The sequence below is a fragment of the Alexandromys fortis genome, unplaced genomic scaffold (assembly GCF_014885135.2).
Source record: "Alexandromys fortis isolate MF-2015 unplaced genomic scaffold, M_Fortis_MF-2015_v1.1 scaffold_243, whole genome shotgun sequence".
In the NCBI taxonomy this organism is placed as follows: Eukaryota; Metazoa; Chordata; class Mammalia; order Rodentia; family Cricetidae; genus Alexandromys; species Alexandromys fortis.
In genome coordinates, this window is record NW_026068121.1 from 318,040 (window position 1) to 339,309 (window position 21,270).

At 55.3% G+C, this 21,270-nt stretch overlaps 1 protein-coding gene across 2 annotated transcripts; it reads right to left on the reverse strand.

Moving 5' to 3' along the window:
- Positions 1–19,650, reverse strand: Sh3gl1 (SH3 domain containing GRB2 like 1, endophilin A2). 2 transcript variants are annotated; one of them, XM_050125216.1, is made up of 11 exons: positions 19,467–19,633; positions 5,407–5,479; positions 3,330–3,398; positions 3,160–3,232; positions 2,622–2,765; positions 2,375–2,508; positions 2,131–2,289; positions 1,897–2,000; positions 1,301–1,425; positions 1,166–1,222; positions 1–976 (listed from the first exon to the last, which is right to left on the reverse strand). In XM_050125216.1, the coding sequence occupies exons 2-11, from the start codon at positions 5,467–5,469 to the stop codon at positions 780–782; spliced, it is 1,125 nt and encodes a 374-aa protein (XP_049981173.1). In that variant the 5' UTR covers positions 5,470–5,479; positions 19,467–19,633; the 3' UTR covers positions 1–779. The 2 variants fall into 2 exon arrangements, with proteins under 2 accessions (XP_049981173.1, XP_049981174.1); XM_050125217.1 differs by lacking the exon at positions 5,407–5,479 and having other exon boundaries at positions 19,467–19,650.
- Positions 19,651–21,270: the final 1,620 nt, after the last annotated feature.

Here is a 21,270-nt window from a genome sequence, read left to right on the forward strand (position 1 = left end):
TGTAGAAAGAGACATTTAATACTTTTTAAAAAATCAGGAGTAGAGTTCACTTCAGCCCGGGCTGGAGCGGGACATTGTTGCCCACTGGAGATGTGGAGTGTGGCCCCACATGCCAGGGTTGAGCCATAGGTTGTGGGAACACTGTAGAGAGGAATGTGACTGAGCCCAGGCTGGAGGCCTCACTTGCTGGCACCTGGCAGGGTATGATGCAGAGCTGGGGCTGCAGCAGGTCTGCTGGTCGGAGAAGGGACCTGCCAGCTGCCTGTGGTAGTCTACAGGTGCAGGGTCACATGGACAGGTACCAATGGAGCTGTCTCCAAGGAAAGTGCCAGGGACCTGGGAATGTCCTCTCTTCGGGGCCTTTGTGCTTGGCCTTTGGCAGGGCTGAGGCTGGTTCTGTGGTCCCGTGGGAGGTGTGCACATGTGTGCTGTGTGTACTTCTGCATGTATAGCTGGTGCTAAGCATTTCTGTGTGTCAAGTTGGGGTACTGGCCAGCCTCAGCTTACAGGATGGGGACTCCAAGGGCCCGCCTGCTTCTGGGAAGCCTGGAGAAGGGGCCAGGGCCCATCGCCAGCAACGGGCTGGGAGGGTTTGAAACAGGTGGGAGCTGCCACCATCAGGAAGGCAATAGGACCTCAGGGTGGGCCTTCCCAAGTCTTAGGATGGGGGGCCCAGGGCTGGGAGAGTGAGGAGGGTCCCCTGGAGGAACGTTAGTGTTTCTAGAGCACCTTGGCGTTAGACTGCTGCCACAATGTGCAAGGAGTCGGTGCAGGCATGGTCACTGAGGCAGGGGCACCAGCACCTGCACATAGCTGAGCGGGAAGAAGCCCGATTGGCCATGCAGCATTCCCTCGTACCAGTTCTCATCGATCTGGTTGGTGAGTGTGATGAGGTCGCCCTCGCGGAAGCCCAGCTCACCGTCATTCTCAGGTTCAAAGTCATATAGTGCCTTGCAGCTTGGCTGATCCAGGGGTGCTGGGATCAGGGTAGGGGTGTCAGGATAGGACAGCAGGTAGGCCAAAGCAGGTGGAGGTTGGCCCTGCTTTGATACTTTGGTGACCCCAAATAAGCAACCTGCAGCAGCTGTGGTAGTGGTGGTGGGGGAATGCAGTCCCCTCTCTCCCTCTCTCACCCCCAAAGACACTTCCACCCCGGGACACTCACGCATACTCCTGCTGGGGGTCCTGGCGGGCTTGTCTGCTGATCTGAATGACGAGGAAGCTGTTTGTGGAGGAGGGTAGGTGTGAGTGGCTGGACAGCCATCTCCAGCCTGGGGAACCTGCTGTGGGGCTTTGTTACCTGTGATCTTGGGTGCTGGGGCGGAGGGGAATCCCCCATTGGGCTGCTCTGGCTCTCCAAGGTCGAAGGGCTCCCGCAGCCGGGGCTTGAACTCCCGCCTGGGGCGTGAGGAGGCTTCCTGCACCCTGCAGGAATGGAAAGCCCAGAGTTCCCACACCCCTCTTCTTCCACCCTATTGTTTCTGCTGCCGCCTCAGGGCAAGAGCTGGCCCTAACCTAAGCCCGGCCCAAGCATGAGCATCGCGGAGACTCAACCGCCTCTGCCCTCAAAGCCACCCTGTTTAGTGAGGATACACAGGGACATCCCTGGCCACCCAGGGAATTGCCACCTGACAAAGCAGGTCAAGAATGTGAACTTGGGCAGCTGACCCAGCTAACTCCCTCGTCTTCTCATTCTCTGGCTCCCGCTACCACTGCCATCTCCCTTCTGGGACCTACTGCTCTAAGGACCCTTCACTGATACAACCCAGCATCAGGCAGGGCACAACTGAAGCCTGTGCCTGGCCTGGCAGGTTGGGTGCACAGCCCATGCTCACCAGCAGAGGGCGCACAGTAGTCACAGGAACTGCTGGGGGCTGGAGGGAAGCCACTACTCACCGACGCTTCAGCTTGTCTGCCAGCTCCTCCAGGATCTGCACTGCCTGCCGATGGTAGTCCAGCTGGGCATCCACCAGGGCTGAGAGCTGACTCACTTGCTCAATCTGTGGACAGGAAGGGGCCAGATGACATGGCCATGCACCCGCCCTGGAGGACGAGCACCCTAGCCTAGGAGGGCAGCCCCCTCATCCTTGTGGAATGGTGTCCTGGGTCCTTGGCCTGCCCAACACGCACATCAGTCTCCAGGAGGTTGTGCATGCTGGTCTCTGCCACCTCCTTGGACTCCTCAAACTTCTCCAGGGCCTGCCGCAGCTCCTCATCAGGGATCTTGCCCTGTCGTTTCTTCTTGTAGTCAAAGTCCAGGCGGCGGCCCTCCAGTTTCTTCAGGTGGTGCTGTGGGTGCAGACACGTGATGGAGCAGCACAGCTGCATGGGGCATCCTCCCCGCCTACCCATGGACCCAGGCATGGGGCGGCACCTGGATCTCCTTCAGGTCCTTGTCACACAGATTCTGTAGCGGGTCGATGAAATTCTGTTTGACTTCGATGTCCAGTGAGTCCTTCACCTCAGCCAGGCGCTTCATGGACTCGCCTGCATCCAGCAGGGCATCACCTGCAGGGAGGGGAGGAGGTCATGGAAGGAGTTCCCCACATGCCAAGGCAGGGCAGAATATTGGACTTGGCTGCCCTCCCTCCTCCCTACCCAACCCCTCAGTTGCCCCTCACCAAAATTGGACTCTCCACCCAGCTCCTTGCCGTGGCGGACCATGCATTCACCCAGCAGCCCCTCTGACTGTGGGTAGCCAGGGTTCTTCACTTGACCCCGGATCTTCGATACAGTGTTCAGCATCGTCAGCTTAGCCCGTGAGGCTGCAAGGGAAGACGGCCCAGGTGGGACACCCACAGGCTCCTCTCCCCTGGACCAGGACCACATATCCTGCGCTGGCCAGTGGGCCAAGTGACAGGAATGTCTTCTCATGCCCTCCCAGGGGTTTGGCAACTCAATGAAGAAGGGACCAATCCCACATGTCCCTTCCCTAAGGCCTCCTCAAGAAGTGTTGTGGAGACTAGAGGCCATGGTCATGGTACTGCGGTCTGCTCCATGGCCCTGGACTCCACCTCCTCCCATCTCCAACCTGTGCCCCTGGGAAGATCTGGCCCCATTGCACACCGGCCCAGCAAGTCAGCAGAAGGGACCCTTGTATGTGGTGGCAAGGAGAAGAGAGATCAGGAGGGCCATGGTCACCACTTCTGGGTGACCTACCTGGGTTGGGCTGCAGGTACTCGATGGTTCTGACCAGCACCTCTGCCACGGCCTTGCTGGTAACATCCACCTTCTGCGAAGAGAGCCAGTGTTGGAACATCGGACACTGAGGCAGAATGGTGCAGGCCCCTTTGTCCTCCAGAAGTGTGGCCTGTGCCTGGGACCCCTACCTTTTCCATCTCTTTGAAGTCATCGTCCAGCTTGGTGCCCTCAGCCCCGCCAACCTTCTCGCTGACCAGCTGTTGGGTAGAAGGAAGGAGGCATGTGAGGGCACAGGAGGGGACCGTTATCTGAATGTGGAACAGTGTCTATTGCCCCTCTGGGGCACAAGACCTCATGTTCCCCCAGCCTGTCCACCACAGCCATCCTCACTCATCATACCCAACCTCTGGGACAAGCAGGGCAGCATTGCCTGGTCACCCCACATGGGGTATGCACACCCCATATGTAGAACAGCAGACTGGCCTCCCCAGAGAAGGATGCCAGTGAGGCTTTCATGGGCCATGGCCTTGGTGCCCCCGACTCTGACCCTGATATGGGCAAGGGTTTTGCAAAGGCCATGTGGTGCCTCATACCACAGGCAGGGGCAGTAAGGAGGACTGTGTAGAATGCCCTGGGAGGAAGTGACCAAAGACATCAGGAAGTGACCTCCCAGCCCTGTGCCTGTGAGTAGCCACCCACCGTGCTCTGAAGAAGGCCTTCAGGCTCTCTGGTCTGCCCATCGAACAGGGCTGCTTCTGGGGTTCCCCAGAGCCTCTCTCAGAGAGGACAGGGCTTGGGGTAGTGAAAGACAGGAAGAGAGCAGGGGCCCCCACAGCCCCTGTAGCTATAGTTCTCCCTGAGCAGGCCCTACAGGCTACCTCCTTTGGGTATTCCCAGGGAGCCCCATTGGCTTTTACAGGCCGGTTTTGCTTCTCCAGGCTGAGCAGAGGCAGGATGTCGCCCACCACAAGGCCTGGCTCTTCTGGTAAAAGCAGAGAAGTGAGGCAGGACCACAGCTTCCAGGGGACAGCACCTGGGCCTGGGGACCCTGAGTCTCAGGTAGAGCAATGAGGCAGGAAGAGGGGAGCCTGGAGCATACCTGTGATTTGGGAATCCAGTCTCCCCAAGGCCCAAGAGCTCCACCGGGGCCCCCATCCCTGCCACCATACACGTCACAAGCAAGCTGCACCCTCACACTCTGGGCTCCTTTGTAGAAGGACCAACAGTACCCTCCACAGCTCCTGGGCATGGAGGGAAAGCGGGAGAACAGACAGGGTGCAGGTCCATTTACAAATCTGAAGGGACCATCGCAGCTGCCCACAGCACAGCAGGGGTTGCATGGTGGCAATGCAAACATCTAGGTTCTCAGCAGAGAGTGCCAGCTCTGTGGGAGGCCACATTCCTGCTAAGAGTTGCCTTGCTGCAGGCATCATGGGGGGCAAACTGGGTAGTGGTCAGCTAAGCCCAACACCACCAGGAACCTTAGCTCAAGGCAACATGCCCCAAGACTGCCCAATCCTCTGGCCAGCCTGTTTCCACAGATTTGTCCCCTCTTAGAGGACAGGAGCTGGTGGGTCGGCCACACCTGCTGGGTCTGCCTGGCACAGCCTCTGTTCACAATGTCACCTGTAAACCAGGCATCTGGGGTGGGGGTACGCAAAACAGAGATGGGTCTCCCAACGGGATCAGAGACTGAGGTGCCGCCAATGGGTTAGAGATATGCCCCGAGCATGAGACCCCCAGATCTGCTCCAGCGTGGCCAGACTAAATATGGCAGGGGGAATGCTGTGGCTGCCCAGTGCAGAGGAGCCATGAGGGAGGGGACAGAGAAGCTAGGCAGAGTGAGGATTCTGCAAGAAACATGGGAGCTGACACCCTGCCCTGCCTGGCCACCACCCTTGGACGGTCATGGACCTTTATCATAGTAAGGAAAGGTGATTAGTGGCCATGGGAGATTCAGTCTGAGCAACAAAGATAGTGACGCTAAAGGGGGTGGGGTGGGCAAAGGGTGGCTCCACGCTGCATTTCGTCACAGTGACCCAGTGGGTCAAACTGGGGCCTAATGTCCAATACCACAGTGCATGAGAAATGTCTATGGATGGCCATGCTGTCTGGTGGACCCAAGCCTCATGCACAGCAGCTCACTGCCTGTTCCTGAAGGGACCTGGCCCACAAGCGAGAGTATGGGGCAGGCTGACATAGGTGAGGGCCGTCCTGTAGGGCACGAGGACACTGAAGGACCCAACGGTGTAGGCAGAGGCTCACCCGCTTCAGTTTAGCAGTGGCAGCATCACGGCAGGCACGGCATTCACAGGATACTGCGACCATCCGCAGGACACTGGGAGCCCGTGTTGGCCCCGAGAGCACAGGCGCGGGGGGCGGGGTGTGGCGACATGGACAGGACATAGGGTAGAGAGGCTATGAGGGCAGGGAGGTGCATGGGTACCATGCCAGGCCCCTAGTGGTCACCAGTTTATAGAGAGCCTTCTGTCCTGCTATACGCAGCCTCTGTGTCCCCACATGGGGACCTCAGGGCAGGAGTAGCCTGAGCCTAGGGAGTCACAGCCACCCCTCTTTCTCAGTTTCCACCCCATACCTTCCTGCTGAGCGGAGCCATGGAGCCCCACACACCCAAGCCTGACCTACCCCATGCCTATGCCTGGCTCTAGGTGGGGAGCAATCAAGGATAGAGCAGGCCCACTTGAACTCTCCAGAAAGGGGGTATTGTTGACAGAGACCCAACTCAAGTGTCCTCCCCAGTCAGGTGCCTCCAGTTCCCCAGAGGCACAGAGTGAAGGCCAGAATGCAGACTTTTGGGTAAGGTTCATCTATAAGCTGCTCGAGTCCCCTGCCTACATGCTAACATGGGAAGGGACAGGCTGGAGAGATGACTCAGTGGTTAAGAGCACTGACTGCTCTTCCAAAGGACCTGGATTTAATTTCCAGCACATACATGGAAGCTCATAATTGTCTGTAACTCCAAGATCTGACACCGCACACAGACATACATGAAGGCAAAACACCAGTCTACATAAAATAAAAAATTACAAAAGAAAAATATTTTAAAAAATAAAATAAAATGGGAGGGGACATGCAGGAAGGTGACTGCCCCATGGAGGCTCCTGGTCCCTGGAGCTAATAGCACACCCCAGGGTCAGACACAGGTCTCCATTGCTCAAAACAGCAATACCAGGATGTGGAGAGAGCAGGGTGTCAACAGGAGCCACTGCTGTGTCCAGGAAGGCATCATAGACCCTTATCACACATCACAGGCTCTCATAAATATTTGGAATTTGCTGGTTGTGCAAGCCACTGCCTCCTTTTGTGACAGCAGGCATGAAGGAACTTCCTCTGGCCTACCAGGAAGTCCCACACCTTGTGCCGCCGGGGTGTGGTGATTCCACAGACTGCCTCAGTTAGCATGAGTGGAAGTGGGGCCTGCAATCACTCAGATCTCCTGGTGGGAACCCTAAACAGGTATCCCAATGACCTGAGCAGGCTCCCAGGGGCATACAGGGAGGAGGCAGCCCTTTGTGGTGGGCTAAGGCTCATGTGGGAACTGAGCTTTGGAAGCCATAGACTGTGGGCTCTCAGGTAGAGATCACCAGGACAAGGGCTGCATCAGAATGCTCCAGGCATCCCATGATGCTGCAGACTCTGGGACAAGCCACCTGTGGGAGTCTGGCAGCTGGGGTCAGGTCAGGCCTGACTTTGCCAAGGGCCTCTTTCCTGACATGGCCAAAAGACACCTGAGGCCCTGCTCTGGGCCCTAGACAGTCCCCACTGCCTTCCTAAGACAGTCTGGGGTCTCAGTGTTGGCTGGGACAGTAGGAATCTGCACAAGGCCCCACACAGCCTGGTCCACTGTCTGTCACTTCCTGTTTGTCTCCCAAGTCTTTCCAGAGTACATTCATGGGAAAGAGCTCAGCACACGGTAGTCACCATCTTAGTGGCCTGGCAGGTGTCCCTCACTGCCCCAGGCCTAGCATACAAGGACACCGACAGGCTCTGCTCTTCATGGGCAGAGTGGATGATGACTGCACCCCATAGCCCCTTCCCTTGCTGCCCCGAGAGTTGAGGGCAAGGACCCAAGATCAGCAGAGGTAGCTGACACCACGGAGCCTTAGGCCAGAGGAGGAGGTGGTGGGTGGGCAGGCTCACCCCAGGCAGTAAATGGTCAAAAGGTAGAAAGTAGGGGTGGTCTCAGGAATCCTGCACCCCTTACTCTTCTGAGCTGGGCGGAGCTCCTAACCCTCTGTCCCATAGCAGGAATGGTACTGGCTGGCCCTGTGTGCACTTGGCCTTGGCAGAGGCTGAGAGGAAGTGATGCCTGATGTAACTGCCCTGGGACCCACTACCACTACTTGGCCTGGTCGATTTAGCTTTTCATCTGTCCGGTGAGGCAGGAGGGCTGGGAAAATCAACTTCAGACGAAAACTAAGAAAAAGAAAGAAAAGCCAAACCACAAACAAATGAGGCAGCAGTCACCTGAGGCTGAGGTTGAGCTGCTGCTGCTGATCTGAGGGACGGTCAGCCTGGCTCCACACAAGCTGGGGATGAGGGAGGGGTTCATGGATGCAGGGCTTAACAACAAGGCCCACCTGCCACCTGGAAGGCAGTGCCCGAGGCCACTGCATAGCCCTGGGAGCATAGGCTAGCTCTCAGGTGTGAGTCCCAATAGAAGTCTTAAGTTCCCTCATGTAGGAAAAATGGGGGAGACAGATCTAAGGACCCCGAACCCCTACCCCACCCACCCCTCCAGCTCTGAGGAGTCACAGCCTCAGGCTCCAGGCTGCTTATCACTGGCTTCCCTCAGCTGGAGGGGCTCTGCCCCCTCCCCTATTATTTTCTGTCTGAACAGCCTTCTGTGGGCCATGCCAGGGTTTCTGCAGCTCTTGAAGTCCCAGCCCTGGCTGTCTTGTCTGCTAGAATCCACCCTGCATGTGTTCAGCCCTCTCTTGCTGCACACTGGTGGCCTTGGAAGTAACAGGAGTAAGGGCTGCTGTCCAGTTCCCACAGCAACCTCCCGCACCATGGCAGAAGGTTCTAGAAAGTCTGAGAAAACCAGGAGACTCTTGCTCTGCACCCTAGGGACCTGGATGGTGGGGGTGAGGTGTGGCTGTGTCACAGGACACAAAGGAAGAAATGACAGGTTTCTTTGAAAAAACAAGAGGGATGGCTCAAGCCTTGCTCAGCCTCCCGAGACTACAATTTGCACCAATCACAGCAGACCTGGGTAACAAGGGGCAGACACATGGGCAGGTCGAGAGCCTAGGCTCTGCAGTCCACAGTGACTTGCGGCGAGCTGGGCGGGTGAGGCGGGGACTGGCACCCCCACTGCTGGGGGTCTGCTGACCTGGCTGCAGATGCTGAGTTAGATGCCAGACCAGCAGACCATGGGCACTGCATATTTGTTGAGATTATATTTACTGAGATAATAAACCCTCAGTGTGGCAAGGCTAAGTCACCATAGGTGTGCCCACAAGGTCTGGTGACACACGATAGGGAGAAGACTCTGCTTGGGAGCCTGTCCCTCAGAGCTGGGATGAAAGTCCTGAGCCGGTAAGGACAGCACTCTCCTGGTATCGCAGAGGCCCTGGGGTTCCATCTTCAGTACCCCAAACAAAGACGAAATCCCAGACCCAGTCCTCCTGCTTCAGCTCCCTCAGCTGTAACGTGGGTGGAGCAGCACCTGAGCAGCCACTGCCCCACGGGGGGAGGGAGGGGAGGTGGCAGAGAGACCCTTCTCTAAGCAGGGGCATGATGGGAGCTAGGAGGACCAGGAGTTCAAGGTCATCTTCCCCTACACAGTGAGTTTGAGGCCAGCCTGGTCTACAGAGCGAGTACCAGGACAGCCAGGGGCACACAGAAATCCTATCTTAAAAAAAAAAATAACAAACAAGACAGAACTTGGGACACAGCTCAGTGGCAGAGCAACTGCCTGGCCTGGCCAAGGTTGTGTCTGACCACCAACAGCAAGCGAAAGAGAACTCAAGCATGGGCACGGTGATGCTCTACAGGCACCCAGCCCTTAGCCACACTAGACAAAACAATGAAGAGGGGTAAGCCCCCCCCCCCCCGCCTCAGCTGCACCCAGCCCTGGGTACCAGTGACACCTACCCAAGCTCCTCAGGGTAGGGAGGGGACTGTGCCCTATCAATTGCATCATTGATGGCTGCATGACAACAGGGATAGAGTGAGGGAGGCTGGGAACCCCACATGTCCCCACAGCGGCCAACTCATCCCTGCGTGGCTCACCGCCCCTTAACCCCTGTGCAGTCAGCCTGGTGACCACACCCTTCTAAAGACCCTACCTTTCCCTGCTCTGTCTGGGTAGTTATGTCCCCACCTCAGGTGAGGACATGGCCACCCTCAGGACCCTGAGCAGACTCTGGGCCACAGCTGATGGCCCTTGAGCCTACTCCAGCAGTCACTGGACTCTTCATTTTGAGTTTATGGAGAAAACGCCCACACCCCGAGTCTCCCGACCGCTTCCCTACTGTGTCACACTGCCCAGCCTCAGCCCAGGATGACAGCAGTACCAAGCCTTCCTGCCCTCGGTCCAGCTGCAGGAAGGGACCAGCTGTGCGTGGGGACAAGTACACAGCATGGTAACGCTTGGGTGGCATCTGTGCTTGGTGCCCTCTTCTTCCCACATCTGAATTCTAGTAGGCCATGTGTTCCGTGAGTCACTCAGCCTTCCTACCGGGGCCGCCCATCACTGGCCCTATCAGTCAGACAGCACTGCACACATTGGGGATGCTCGCATGCTGACCCCTAGGTCTGCCCTGTCTAGGTGCTTCTGCTCACATAACTATTTTTTTTTTAAGGTTTTTTGAGACATTTCTCTGTGTAGCCCTGGCTGTCCTGTAACTTGCTCTGTAGACCAGGTTGGACTCAATTTCACAGAGATCTACCTGCCTCTGCCTCTTGCCTCCAAGGGCTAGGATCAAAGGCGTGTGCTACCACCATCTGGCCAACAACTATTATTTTTCTCTGTGAGGTTCAGGAGGGAGAAGCACGCCCCTTCAGCAGGCCATGGGCAGCACTATGTCCGGCTGAGGGCAAGGAGTGGGCAGGTGTGTGGAGGCAGGCAGAGAAGAGGGACACCAAGGGGAGGAGCCCAGTCAGTCCCATTCTGTACAGGGCACCAGGCTCAGAAGTGCTCACCCTTCCACAGCCCCTGTCGCTGCAGGCAAGTGCTGTTGAGGGTTATGGGGTACGGGACACTCTCTGGACTAACCTGGCAAGCTGGGTTTTCTAGACAAACCTGAACACCACCAGCTCCCCAAAGAACCAGGCAGTGGTGCCTGTGACCAATGGCTTCTTTTCAAGTGGGCAGGGGTAAAGTATGCAGAGCTGAAGGTCGGTTCTGCAGAGCATAGGATGAACAGGGACCCTGAGGGACCCCCATTGCCTTCGGTTAGTAATGGGGACAAAGATTCAGGACACTGGCTGTCTTCTCTCACAAGGAACTGACCATTCTAAAGGTCTAGGTACTGGACCTGGTCTTCAGAGCAATGAGTGTGCCCTTGTTGGGGACACAAAAGGCCAATGGGCAGGGACTGGATCTCCCGACTGAGCCAGGACAAGCCTCTCTCAGGCATGTAGTTCAGTGACTAAAGCAGGGTGACCATGGCTCTCAGACCCCACTCAACACATTCCCCTAGCCATCAGCACAGGGCCCTTGGTTTGGGAGGACACTACAGTCCTTCACCCTAATCCATGGCACAAGACCAGCACGGCAAACTAAGTTTCTCTGGTCTGCAAGGCTTACCCACTTCCTCACCCTAGGGACCCGATAATGCAGAGCACTGCGCTAAGGAAGCCACCTAAAAAGCACATACACCGACTGGAGCCCACAGTGTGGAGGCTGCAGTGTCCTTTGGTGGAAGGCTTTGGGAGCTGGGACAAGATAGCATGGCAGTCTCTGGTCCCACTAGGAACACAGGCACAGGTGCCAGCTCAGACCCCAGTCCTGTGTGTGTGCCAATCCTGGGGATGCAGGAGAACTGCACTAGGCAGCTGTGCTGGGAATGCAGAGGCTGGGTGCCAGGGGCTCAAAGTGATGGGCATGGCCAAGCACAGGAGTCCAATGGGTCTCTGTCTTCAATTTATGGTGATCCTCCTGCCTCGGCCTCCTGAGCACTAGGACCCCATGTTCTGGCTGGCAGTCCTAATTCTCAGAGCACAGGGCCAACTGTGTGCCTGGGAGCCTCCTGAGCTGTCTGCAGCTCCCAGGCATGGACGACATGGCAGGGTGGCTAAAATATCACCCTCCACAAGGGCTTAAACACACGGTACCCGTGGCTCTAGGCTTGGATAGGGTCACACCAACGGAATGACTTGGTGATTTCCCAGGCCAGGATCACAGACAGACACAGATACAGTCACAGCAAGCAGGCAGGGCTCCCATAGAAAGTCAGGGCACCTGTGCAAGGGGTCAGCCACATAACAACCACATGCTGCCCCACTGTAAAAACAGCGAGACTCGCTGCACCTTTAATCCCAGGACTCGGGAGGCAGAGGCAGGTGGATCTCTGTATCTATGAGTTCAAGACCAGCCTAGTTCCAAAGCTACAGAGAAATCCTGTCTTGAAAAAATGAAAAAAAAAAAAAAAACAACCAAAAAACAAAACCAAACAAAAACAAAAATCAGTGAGACTCACATGTCTTCCACCTTCGCTAGGACAAAGGCCAGCCAGGACAATGGTGGCTCATGGACAGGTCACACAAACCAGTTTTCCAACCACTGCTTAGCAGACATTGGATCATGATCTGCCATGTCCCGTTGACAGCGCCCCATGCCATCTTGCTGTACCCACCCAACAGAACCCATTCTAGATCTCATTAGAAACATCTGTGTCTTACACTGAGGAAGGGAGATGACCCGTGTCCCACAGGTCTGGGGTGCACAGCCAAGGGACAGTGCAGCTTGCCACCTCACCAGGCTCTGCTACCAGCTGGTATTGTGCATTGGTATAGGCATCGCAAGCACCGCTGGTGAGGGTAGAAAGGACCTCAGAGAGCCTCTCTACTCACTGCTGGGCTGAGCCCTGACAACAATGATATCACATACTGTCCTGCTGAGAGTCAGCGGGGCTGGACTGCGCTTGGCTACTGACATTGTTGGCCATGGTGATGTCTGAACACTTAGTAAGACAGTCGCTAAGAGAAGCCACTGACTACCAACCCGCCCTCCTGGCCCCTGCAACCTTGCTGCCCCCAAGTCCTCCAGTGGCTACCACTTGTCTTCTGACACAGACCTAAACCTGCTAGATCCCAATTTCCCTGAGATCATGGGTGCAGGGTGGGGTTGGACACCGGGAAGTTAGGATGAGGCTGACAAGGGAAGGTGACTGACTCCCAGAGGAGGTATGTGGTGACAACAATATTCCTTCCCATGATGATTCTTTTACAGATACCTAGGGCCAAGAGAAACTTCTGGCATGACTGAGCTTTGCAGAGCTCCCAAACCTGCCACAGACCTGGGCATCCACTGTGGAGCAGAGAATTTGCTCCGCCACTCTCTCCCTGTGTATCTGGAACTATAGCTATCTACTTGCATCAAGCAAAAACATCAAGACTCCCCTCCTGCCGTGGAGCCAGAGCCCCTGCCCAGATAGGGGGTAGGTGGGGCTCCTCCCCAGCCACTCCCCAAGCCCCTCACTGGGAGATTCTAGATGAGGATTCTGCCAAAATGTCACAGCCTGGAAGAGCCTACTAAAGGTGGGCTTAAAACGGAGTTTGCAAGCCGGGCGGTGGTGGCGCACGCCTTTAATCCCAGCACTCGGGAGGCAGAGACAGCCGGATCTCTGTGAGTTCGAGACCAGCCTGGTCTACAGAGCTAGTGCCAGGACAGGCTCCAAAGCCACAGAGAAACCCTCTCTCGAAAAACAAAAAAAAAAAAAAAACAAAAAAAAAAAAAAAAAAGAAAAAAAGAAAAAGAAAAGAAAAAAAAACGGAGTTTGCAGCTGGACTTGGGAAACTGGGACAGGCTGGGTGAAAGTAAGAATGTCTGTGAAGGAAGGAGTTGGGCTGTGGAGTGCGGCCCTGTCGGTGTCCCCGGCAGTGGACTGAGGCCGGAACTGAGGTGTATGGAGACTGGTGTTTCCCAGCCGGGTGACCTGGCCCCTCCAGGCCTGGCTGTCCTCAGCCTGCTCCATCAGCTCCTGCCACCCCACAGTTCCAAAGCTCGGCCTAGTGCAGCCTCTCCCAAGTGCTGGAGGTGCATCCTAAGGCCAGAAGGCTAGAGCCAGGCTAATTCCTCTGAAAGACCAGTCAGACCTGCTCCTGGCCAAGTTTCAAATGACCCAGTTCCCTTAAGTGTCCAACAAGTCAGGCTAGGGACACTGTGGGAGGCCACAGAGAGGAAGCCCCATTCTTAGCTTTGAGCAGGAGGCCAACTTGGTGTTGCCTGTGATCAGCCTGTCAGCTGGCACCACACAGCAGGACACGGGCTTGGCTTGGCCTGCCTGTAGGAGCATGCCACGCAACAGCAGAGCGTATCTGATGACATGAGAGTGGCACCAGAGTGCTAGGGCTGCCCCACTAAGCACTGAGACGCCAGCAGCCAGCCATGTCTGTGACGGGATGGGCGGAGGGTAGAAGACCAGGCAGGGCGAGGTGCACGAGGCACAATGCACAGTTCAGCTTGGCGGGGTGTGGGCAGAGCTGTGCAGACTGGTCCGATGGCACACAGGACACCCGCCTGCCAGAGAATGCTAGGGGACAACACAGACTGGACCCCAGAAGTCCTTTTTGGCCCTTGAGCTGTTACATAGTTACACAGTTCTGGGCACAGTCCCCATGCAGGCCAGGGACCCAGCTCAACGTGGGTACAGTCTCCACTCACAGACTTGGTGACCCAGGCCAACGCAGTAGGGCACCTGTCACCTGTGTCACCCTGAAATGCTGAGTAAACATGCTGGTACTCAGGAGTCAGCCACCCCCCACATATCCCAGGGGGCTAACACTGGGGATCAACCAGAAAGGAAGGAACCCGCCTATGGGAGTCCTTCAGAGAGGTCAGCTGGCAGGTGCTGAGTCAGGGCCATGGAGGAAGCCACAGCTGTATTCCTTCGGTGCTTGGGAAGCTGTCCCATGACCCCAAGGGGCTCAAATCAGCAGGTTTTCTAGGAGCTGAACGGAAAAGGAAGATGAGGCATCCTGCGGACCTGCAGAGGGCAGGAAGAGGGAGCAGAGGGCACCCACCCAGGCAGCTGGGGTGACCCTGTCAGGGAGAGGCTGAGCAGGGCAGCTGCCAGAAGCTGCAGTTCTCTCTCTAGCTTTCCAGGGAGAGCTCAAGAGAGGACCAGACAGCAGAGACCCAGCCATGACCCCAGGACAGGGTGTGAGTGTGTTGTTAGCCTAGGTGATAGACTGAGACCCCATCTCACAAACAAAAGCTCCGAGGAATAAAGTAAGTAAACAGGGGATGAGATGGCTCAGCTGGTACAGTGCCCGCCACTGTGATCTCAGCTCCCGTATGAAGAGCTGGCTGTGATGAAGACTGGCAGTTCCAGTGCTGCTGGACATGGGGACCCTGGCCAGCCACGCTAGTCTTAGGTGAGTCCTAGGTTCTAATAGTGGATGGTACCTCAGGTTGACCCCTGCCCTCCCCCACAAGAAAAAGAAAAAAAGCCCTGGGCTGGAGCTGGGGGTGCCAAGCAGAGAGCCAAACCTGGGCCTGGTTCCCCTCCCCACACAGCTGCCTGCTTTGGCCTCTCAAATCCTACCAGGGAAGTGGGATGTGGAGGAGCAGAGAGGGTGCAGCTGTGTCCCAGGACCCCGACCAATGAAGGCTGTGCCTGGTAGGGGGAATGGACACATATGCACACACAGAGATATATGTATGTGCATTGCATGCATATACACAGAGCAGGGGCCTCTCTAGAAGGGCCCAGGCTGAAGAACAGGGAGGAGGGGAGTGGGCACTAAAAGGTGAAGTGGCACACTAACAGGGACGCTCAGACACCATGTCCCTAACAGGATGATGGGGATGGGACACAGTGGCTGCTGTGATGCTCTGGGCTGGAGCTGCCCGGGCTATCTAAGCATGGTGGGGGTGGCCTACCACACCCAGGTGAACGATAGCTGGGGCGCTGCATTGGGAGCCCAGGGCTCTGACTCAGGTGGACTTTCAGCTCATAGATTAAACGTGGCCTCAAAGTGAGGGCCAGGGTGTCACTGAAAGCCCATCCGCAAGAGGCCTTGTATTCCGCCTCCAATGAGGGGAGAGAGAGAGAGAGAGAGAGAGAGAGAGAGAGAGAGAGAGAGAGAGAGAGAGAATTGGGGGAGAGCCCACACTAGACACAGAAAAAGAGAGAGAGAGAGAGAGAGAGAGAGAGAGAGAGAGAGAGAGAGAGAGGAACATAACAACTCCAAACCCACAGAGTCCCAAGTCTGCAGCCCCTCCTAGCCTTCAGGTCTTATGGGTGAGGGCGGAGGCTCACCAAGCACTTGCCTGGTACCCCACAGCCACACAGATGCCAATTTTCTTCCTAAATCAGACCAACCAATCCTTCTTTACAAACTTTCCCTTTCTCTCAGGCAAAAAGCGAGCTGGGGGCGGGGGGGGGGGGAGAAGTCCGCATTCCAGGTGGCACAAGCACCATATTAGTTATACTTCACCTCCAGCCATCATAGAGTGACCAGGAAACCAGTCAGCTCATAGTGAAGATACCCAAACAAACTTCTGAGCCACTCACAGGCCACTTTCATCTGCACCCAGACTTCCTCAGAACCCTCAGTCCTCCACACTCACACCAGGGTGAGGAGACAGAGGGAGCCACCATCCCTCCACTGCCTCACCTGTAGGAAGTGAAACTCCCAACTTCCCTCAACACCCCAAGCTCATTTTACACATTCACATTTACCTGCAGGCTCAGCTGGGAGATGAGCTAGGGACCTGTGACTTTTGTCAATGGGACCAGAGCCGCAATCTTACCTGCCAGAAGTTGCCTATGCTACCTATCCTGCCTTCCAGCTCCATCCATACCTTGCCTCGACATCCCGAAACTCTATCTATAACCAGTCATTTCTGATTCTTGCCAGCGTGGGCTGAGGATTCTTTTATCTTTTCTGCGACAGGGTCTCATGTAACCCAAGCTGGCCTCAAACATACTATGTAGTTGAACTGATCACCCTACCTCCACCTCTAGATGACAGGAGTGGGCGCCTATACTGGGGGGGGTGGAGTTGGGGATGGAGCCCAGGGCTTCCTTACAAGCTAGGTGAGTGCTCTACACGCTGAGCTCAGTCTTTTGTCCTGCTGGCTCTCACTATGTAGCCCAGGCTGGCTTGGAACCCACAGGGATTGCAGGCAGGCCCTGCCACACCTAGCCTGTAGCTTCTCTAATAAGAAACGATATTCCGGGAACTCAGACCCCGGAGGTGTTATTTAGCAGAAAAAAGAAACACAGGAGAGAGACCCAGCTGAAACAGTGGGATGTTGAGGAACTGGGGAAACTTCTATCCTACAGGAGGCTGGGCTGCGAGCCATCTGTATGCAGCTCTTTAGAGCTGGCTCAGACTCCTGGGCACAGCAGTCATTCTTTGGGACAGGGCCCTGGAATGTCAAAACAGTAAACTGATCCTCAGCTGAGCTGGACTTTCCAGGTTTGTAGGCAGGCTGGATGGTGGCCCACCAAGAGGCAAAGTCTGGTGGTTGCCCCAATGGGTCCCTCTGTCAGTGCCTGCTGGGAATCAGCAGGGGAGGGGCCTCCAGAGACTTCTCCAGCTGAGGGACCTGGAGCCACAGGGATTCAAACAGGAGGACAGCCTCAGGCCCAGGCTGGCATCCCATTCCAAGGATCTCAGGCACAGAGCTTGCCTACTGTACTTCCTGCACGGGTGCAAACCCACTCACCTCCATCTGAGGGCATGCACTGCAACACTCAACATTCCTGCACTTCCTTCTTTAATTCGCCCCCCACCCCCCAGTCTCCCTCCAAGACCCACAGATAGAGCCCAGATGTCTTTATCCATTCCTTTTGGCCCCTGGGGTGAGAGCGAGCACCAGCAGCCTGCTCCCTCTGGCTGGGCCTCTCCAGACCATGGGGAGAGCCCTTCTTGCAGGCACAGCCAAGCAATTCCTCACACTGTTGCTCATCTCTCTGTGGAATCTCCTTGCGCCAGTACCACACCCAGAAGTCTCAGGCTGCACTGCACGGCCACAGGATTAGCACATCTGGGGCTTCTTGGAGCAGAAACCAGGCAATGAACTGCATGTTCACAGGGCTCCCTGCACTGACCCACGGCTTGCAGGCCTCTGAGTGGAGTTTCATTACATACCCCTGAAACTCCCTTTGTAGACCTTCTACTCTAACAAACCAGGGCTTCCTGCATGGTAGGCAAGCACCCTACCAACTGAGCTACACACCTAGACCATCTGCTGCTGTTTTGAGATACAGACAAGTTATTACTCTGTAGCCCGGCTTACAGCTAAACTCAGAGCTAAAATCCTGCCACAACCTATCAGACAGGGGGGCCACACTAAGGCAACAAGGCCAGGCCCTGTTCTGTTCTCTGCATTTTGAGAACTACTTGGGAGTCCTAGAAGGGGAGCGTGGCTGCTCCAACATCCTTGACTGGGACAGGCCTCTGAGCTGAGAGTGGCGCCGGAGGGGATGCACAGTGAAGACAGGCTTAAACAGCCACGCCAGTCCTGACCCTGGGGACCTCGGGTGACAGGCAGGGCAGCCGAGTGTTTCATTTGGAAATAGATCTCCTTAAGTTTCTGGAACCCACTTGGCCATGAACTTTTGATTTTCCTGCTTCAGCCACCTAGGTAACCCCCAGTCTGAGATCTGTCCCACATAAAATACATCATCAAGCAGGGGCCATAGCTCAAGGTAGAGCATTTGCTACTGTGGACAAGGTCCTGGGTTCTCTCCCCAGCATGTGTGTGTGTGCATACACACACACACAGATAGAGATAGACAGTGAGAGTAAGAGAGACACCGACCAACCGACCTGACGGGAGGAAAGACAGAAGAGAAGAAACCCAAAACAGACAACAGAAAACTCAGCTATGAACTTGGCAATCCACTTGTAGAGAATTTATCTTACAAAACTAACCTCATTAGTGAGGCTTGGTACAACTGTTTGTAACCCAGCACCAGGATGCGGAGACAGGGGAGTAATGAACAAGAGGCCACTCCAGCCTGAGACATATGACCAAACCCCAGCACCCAGAGGCTGAGGAAGCAGGCTCACAGTGCCCAGGAGTTCAAGGCAATCTAAGACCTTCAATACATGAAGGCAAGTTTGAACTGTGGCATTCTGTCATCCCAGCACCCCGGAGGCAGAGGCAGGAGGAAATTCTGGGCCAGCCTGGACTACCAAGCAAAACCTTGTCTCAAAAAGCAAACAAAAAAGTTCCAGAGGGCTGTTAGTTACAGGTTGTCAGAAGACATCTGTTGTCAAGATGATCAGAGCTCCTCCCAGGGGGTGAGGCTCCCATTGTTCAGTGAGGCAACAGATGCCCACCTGGAGAGCTAACTCCTGAATGTCAACACAGCAGACAGAATGCAGAATTTCAGTTCAGATTCAAGCTCCAAGAAGCACTGAACCTGAACGATCAAGTACCCAGGAGTCCACAGTCTGGTACAGCCATATCAATGTAACTTTCAAAGAAATACATGTGTTTCGGAATGGGGACACAAAGCCTATGACATTTTGTAACAGAAGCCTGGAAAATTACTTTTCACTGTACGTTATAATTCGGTACAATGTCTACCAACAGATTTTTCTTTTTTATTTCATTTTTGAGACAGGGTCTCCTTATGTAACCCTGGCTGGCCTCAAACTCTGAGATCCCCTTGCCTGCCTCTGCCTCCAGAGCGCTGAGACTAAAGATGTGTACCACCTGGCGAGTGTTTTTGGAAGTTTTTCGTTTGTTTTTGCAACCCATCTTAGAGATACTGAAGAAAAGAGGTGGGACAGATTTTCTAAGCCTTGTGTGGACTTGGTAAATGTATCAAGATTTAAAAAAAAAAAAAAACCTAGACACACATTTTCTATGGCATGAAGTTATGTAGTGAGAGTCCGGATGTACACAGCCTGGAAACCGGGGTTCCCTCCTTCCTCCCTGGGGTCCCAGGAATCGAACTCACGTCATGAGGCTTGGCAAGCCCCTCGCGGTGAAGTCCACTAGCCGGCCCTCCAGGGCTTTTTCAGAGCCGCCTAGATGCGCACACCCCGTGCCCCTGCACAGTCGGAAAACGGGTCTCCTCTTCCCCGCCAGCCCTGGGGGAGCCAGCTCGGCTCGCCCGCGGTCCCCCGAGCCAGGCCCAAGCCCCGATCGCCCGGCCGCGCCTCACCTGGCTCGCCTTGTAGAACTGTTTCTTTAGCCCCGCCACCGACATGCCGCCTCCCTCCGTCGGTCGTCCCGCCCGGACTCAGGTTTCCGCCGGTGCCGCCGAACCGACCTCCTTCCTCCGCGTTGCCTCCGCCAAAGCACTTCGCCAGCTCTACGCGCCCGCCCCGAAGACGCCTCAGCCCGCTAGCGCGCACGCGCGGCCGGAATATTACATGGCAACCACATACTTCCGGTGCCGCCCCCACCTCGTCTCACCCCCTACCCCCGAAATCCGCGCGAGCGCGCTCGGCCTCTCTGTGAGCGCGCGTGCCCCCTGCAGGCTGGAGAACGCATTGCGGCTGGAAGGTAGGCGAAAACCCGCCCACACCAGCGAAAGAGGGGGAGCCTAGAGAGGCCAGAGGCGGCTGGCTACCTCTGCAGCCGAGGAGATGGCTATAAAGTCAAAGTCAGTTTGCGTGCCGTGGAGCCCGTGTGGAGGTCAGAGGACCGCTGCAGTCAGTAGTCGGGTCTCGCCTTCCACCATGTAAATCGCCGGGATCGAACTCATGTCTCCAAGCTCCGCTGCCATCTCGCGGAGCTCCTAAGGAAAGATTCTGTCAAAGTTCACGGCTATCCTGGCCCGCGGGAACTCATAATAAATAAAATAGAGAATAAAATGGAAACAAATCTCTTAGGGGCTAGAGGGATCCATGGCTTGCTGTCCTGGCCGACAACCGGAGTTCGGTTTCCAGCACCCACATCACAATCGCCTGTAACTCCAGCTCCAGGTCCGCCCTCTCCTGGCCGCGAGGATCACAGGTATCCCCGTAACTTAAAAGGCTGGTCTACTAGAGCTGGTTCCAGGACAGGCTCCAAAGAGAACCCCTGTCTCGAAAAAAATAACAAAGAAAGAACATAAAATCATGTTTTAAAGATAAAAATAAAATAACATTAAAAACTCAACCTAGAGAGTCTCCAGTTTAGAAGGCGTCCTCATTTGTCTTTCTGTGACTGAGATTAAATGCTCTGACAACAAAAACAAAATCAAAATGCTTGGTCAAAAGCGACCGAAACAAGGAAGGGTGTCTGCGGCTGGAATGTCACCTCCTTGATGAAACTTCCCCAGACTGACACACGCACCTCCCTCATATCAACTGCACTATAGATTTCAAAACGTATACAGAATATGCCAGGTGTGGCACCTTTAATCCCAGCACTTGAAAGCAGGACGCATGGGTCTTTGAGTGAGTCTGAGGCCGGCTGGGTTACATAACCAGTTACACACCTGTCTAGTAGCTTGTAGATTAATAGTAAATGGGGGTGACGAGTAAATAGATCCTAAGCAGGAACAGGAAGATGTTCAGGGTGAAGCCAAGGAGTTCTGGAAGGTTCCAAATGACTCAACAGAATGCAGTGCAGCAGAGCAAAAGAACACGTATGTGTCATCCTTATTGGGCATGATCAAACGAGCCTTTATAGATAGTTCGGATTATGAGTCGTTTTGTTTTTTTTGAGACAGGGTCCCATATAGCACAAGTTGGTCTTGAACTCCTGATCATCTTGTCTCACCTCCCTGGTGCTGCAATGACAGGCCTATGACAGCATGCCTGATTTCGGGACTGGAGACTGCATCCAGATTCCTAGCATGCCAGCAACCCACAGATCCACACAAGGATGCTCTTTATTTTATATGGGTTGTGAGATGGGGTATCACGGAGCCCAGGCTAGCCTCAAACTTCAGCCTACTTTGGCCTATATTCTGCGTCTTCCTGTCTTCACCTCCCAAGTGCAGGGTTGATAGGTATACAACAGTAGGATCGGCTCCA

What these genes read in the sequence shown, in the direction of transcription:
- Sh3gl1 (XM_050125216.1), bottom strand. Translation starts at nt 5,469, where the DNA reads ATGGTCGCAGTATCCTGTGAATGCCGTGCCTGCCGTGATGCTGCCACT. An exon ending in GTACCTGCAGCCCAACCCAG is followed by an intron (nt 2,766 to 3,159) that starts GTAGGTCACCCA and finishes CTTCCCTTGCAG; the next exon opens with CCTCACGGGCTAAGCTGACG. An exon ending in AGGACCTGAAGGAGATCCAG is followed by an intron (nt 2,290 to 2,374) that starts GTGCCGCCCCAT and finishes CTGCACCCACAG; the next exon opens with CACCACCTGAAGAAACTGGA.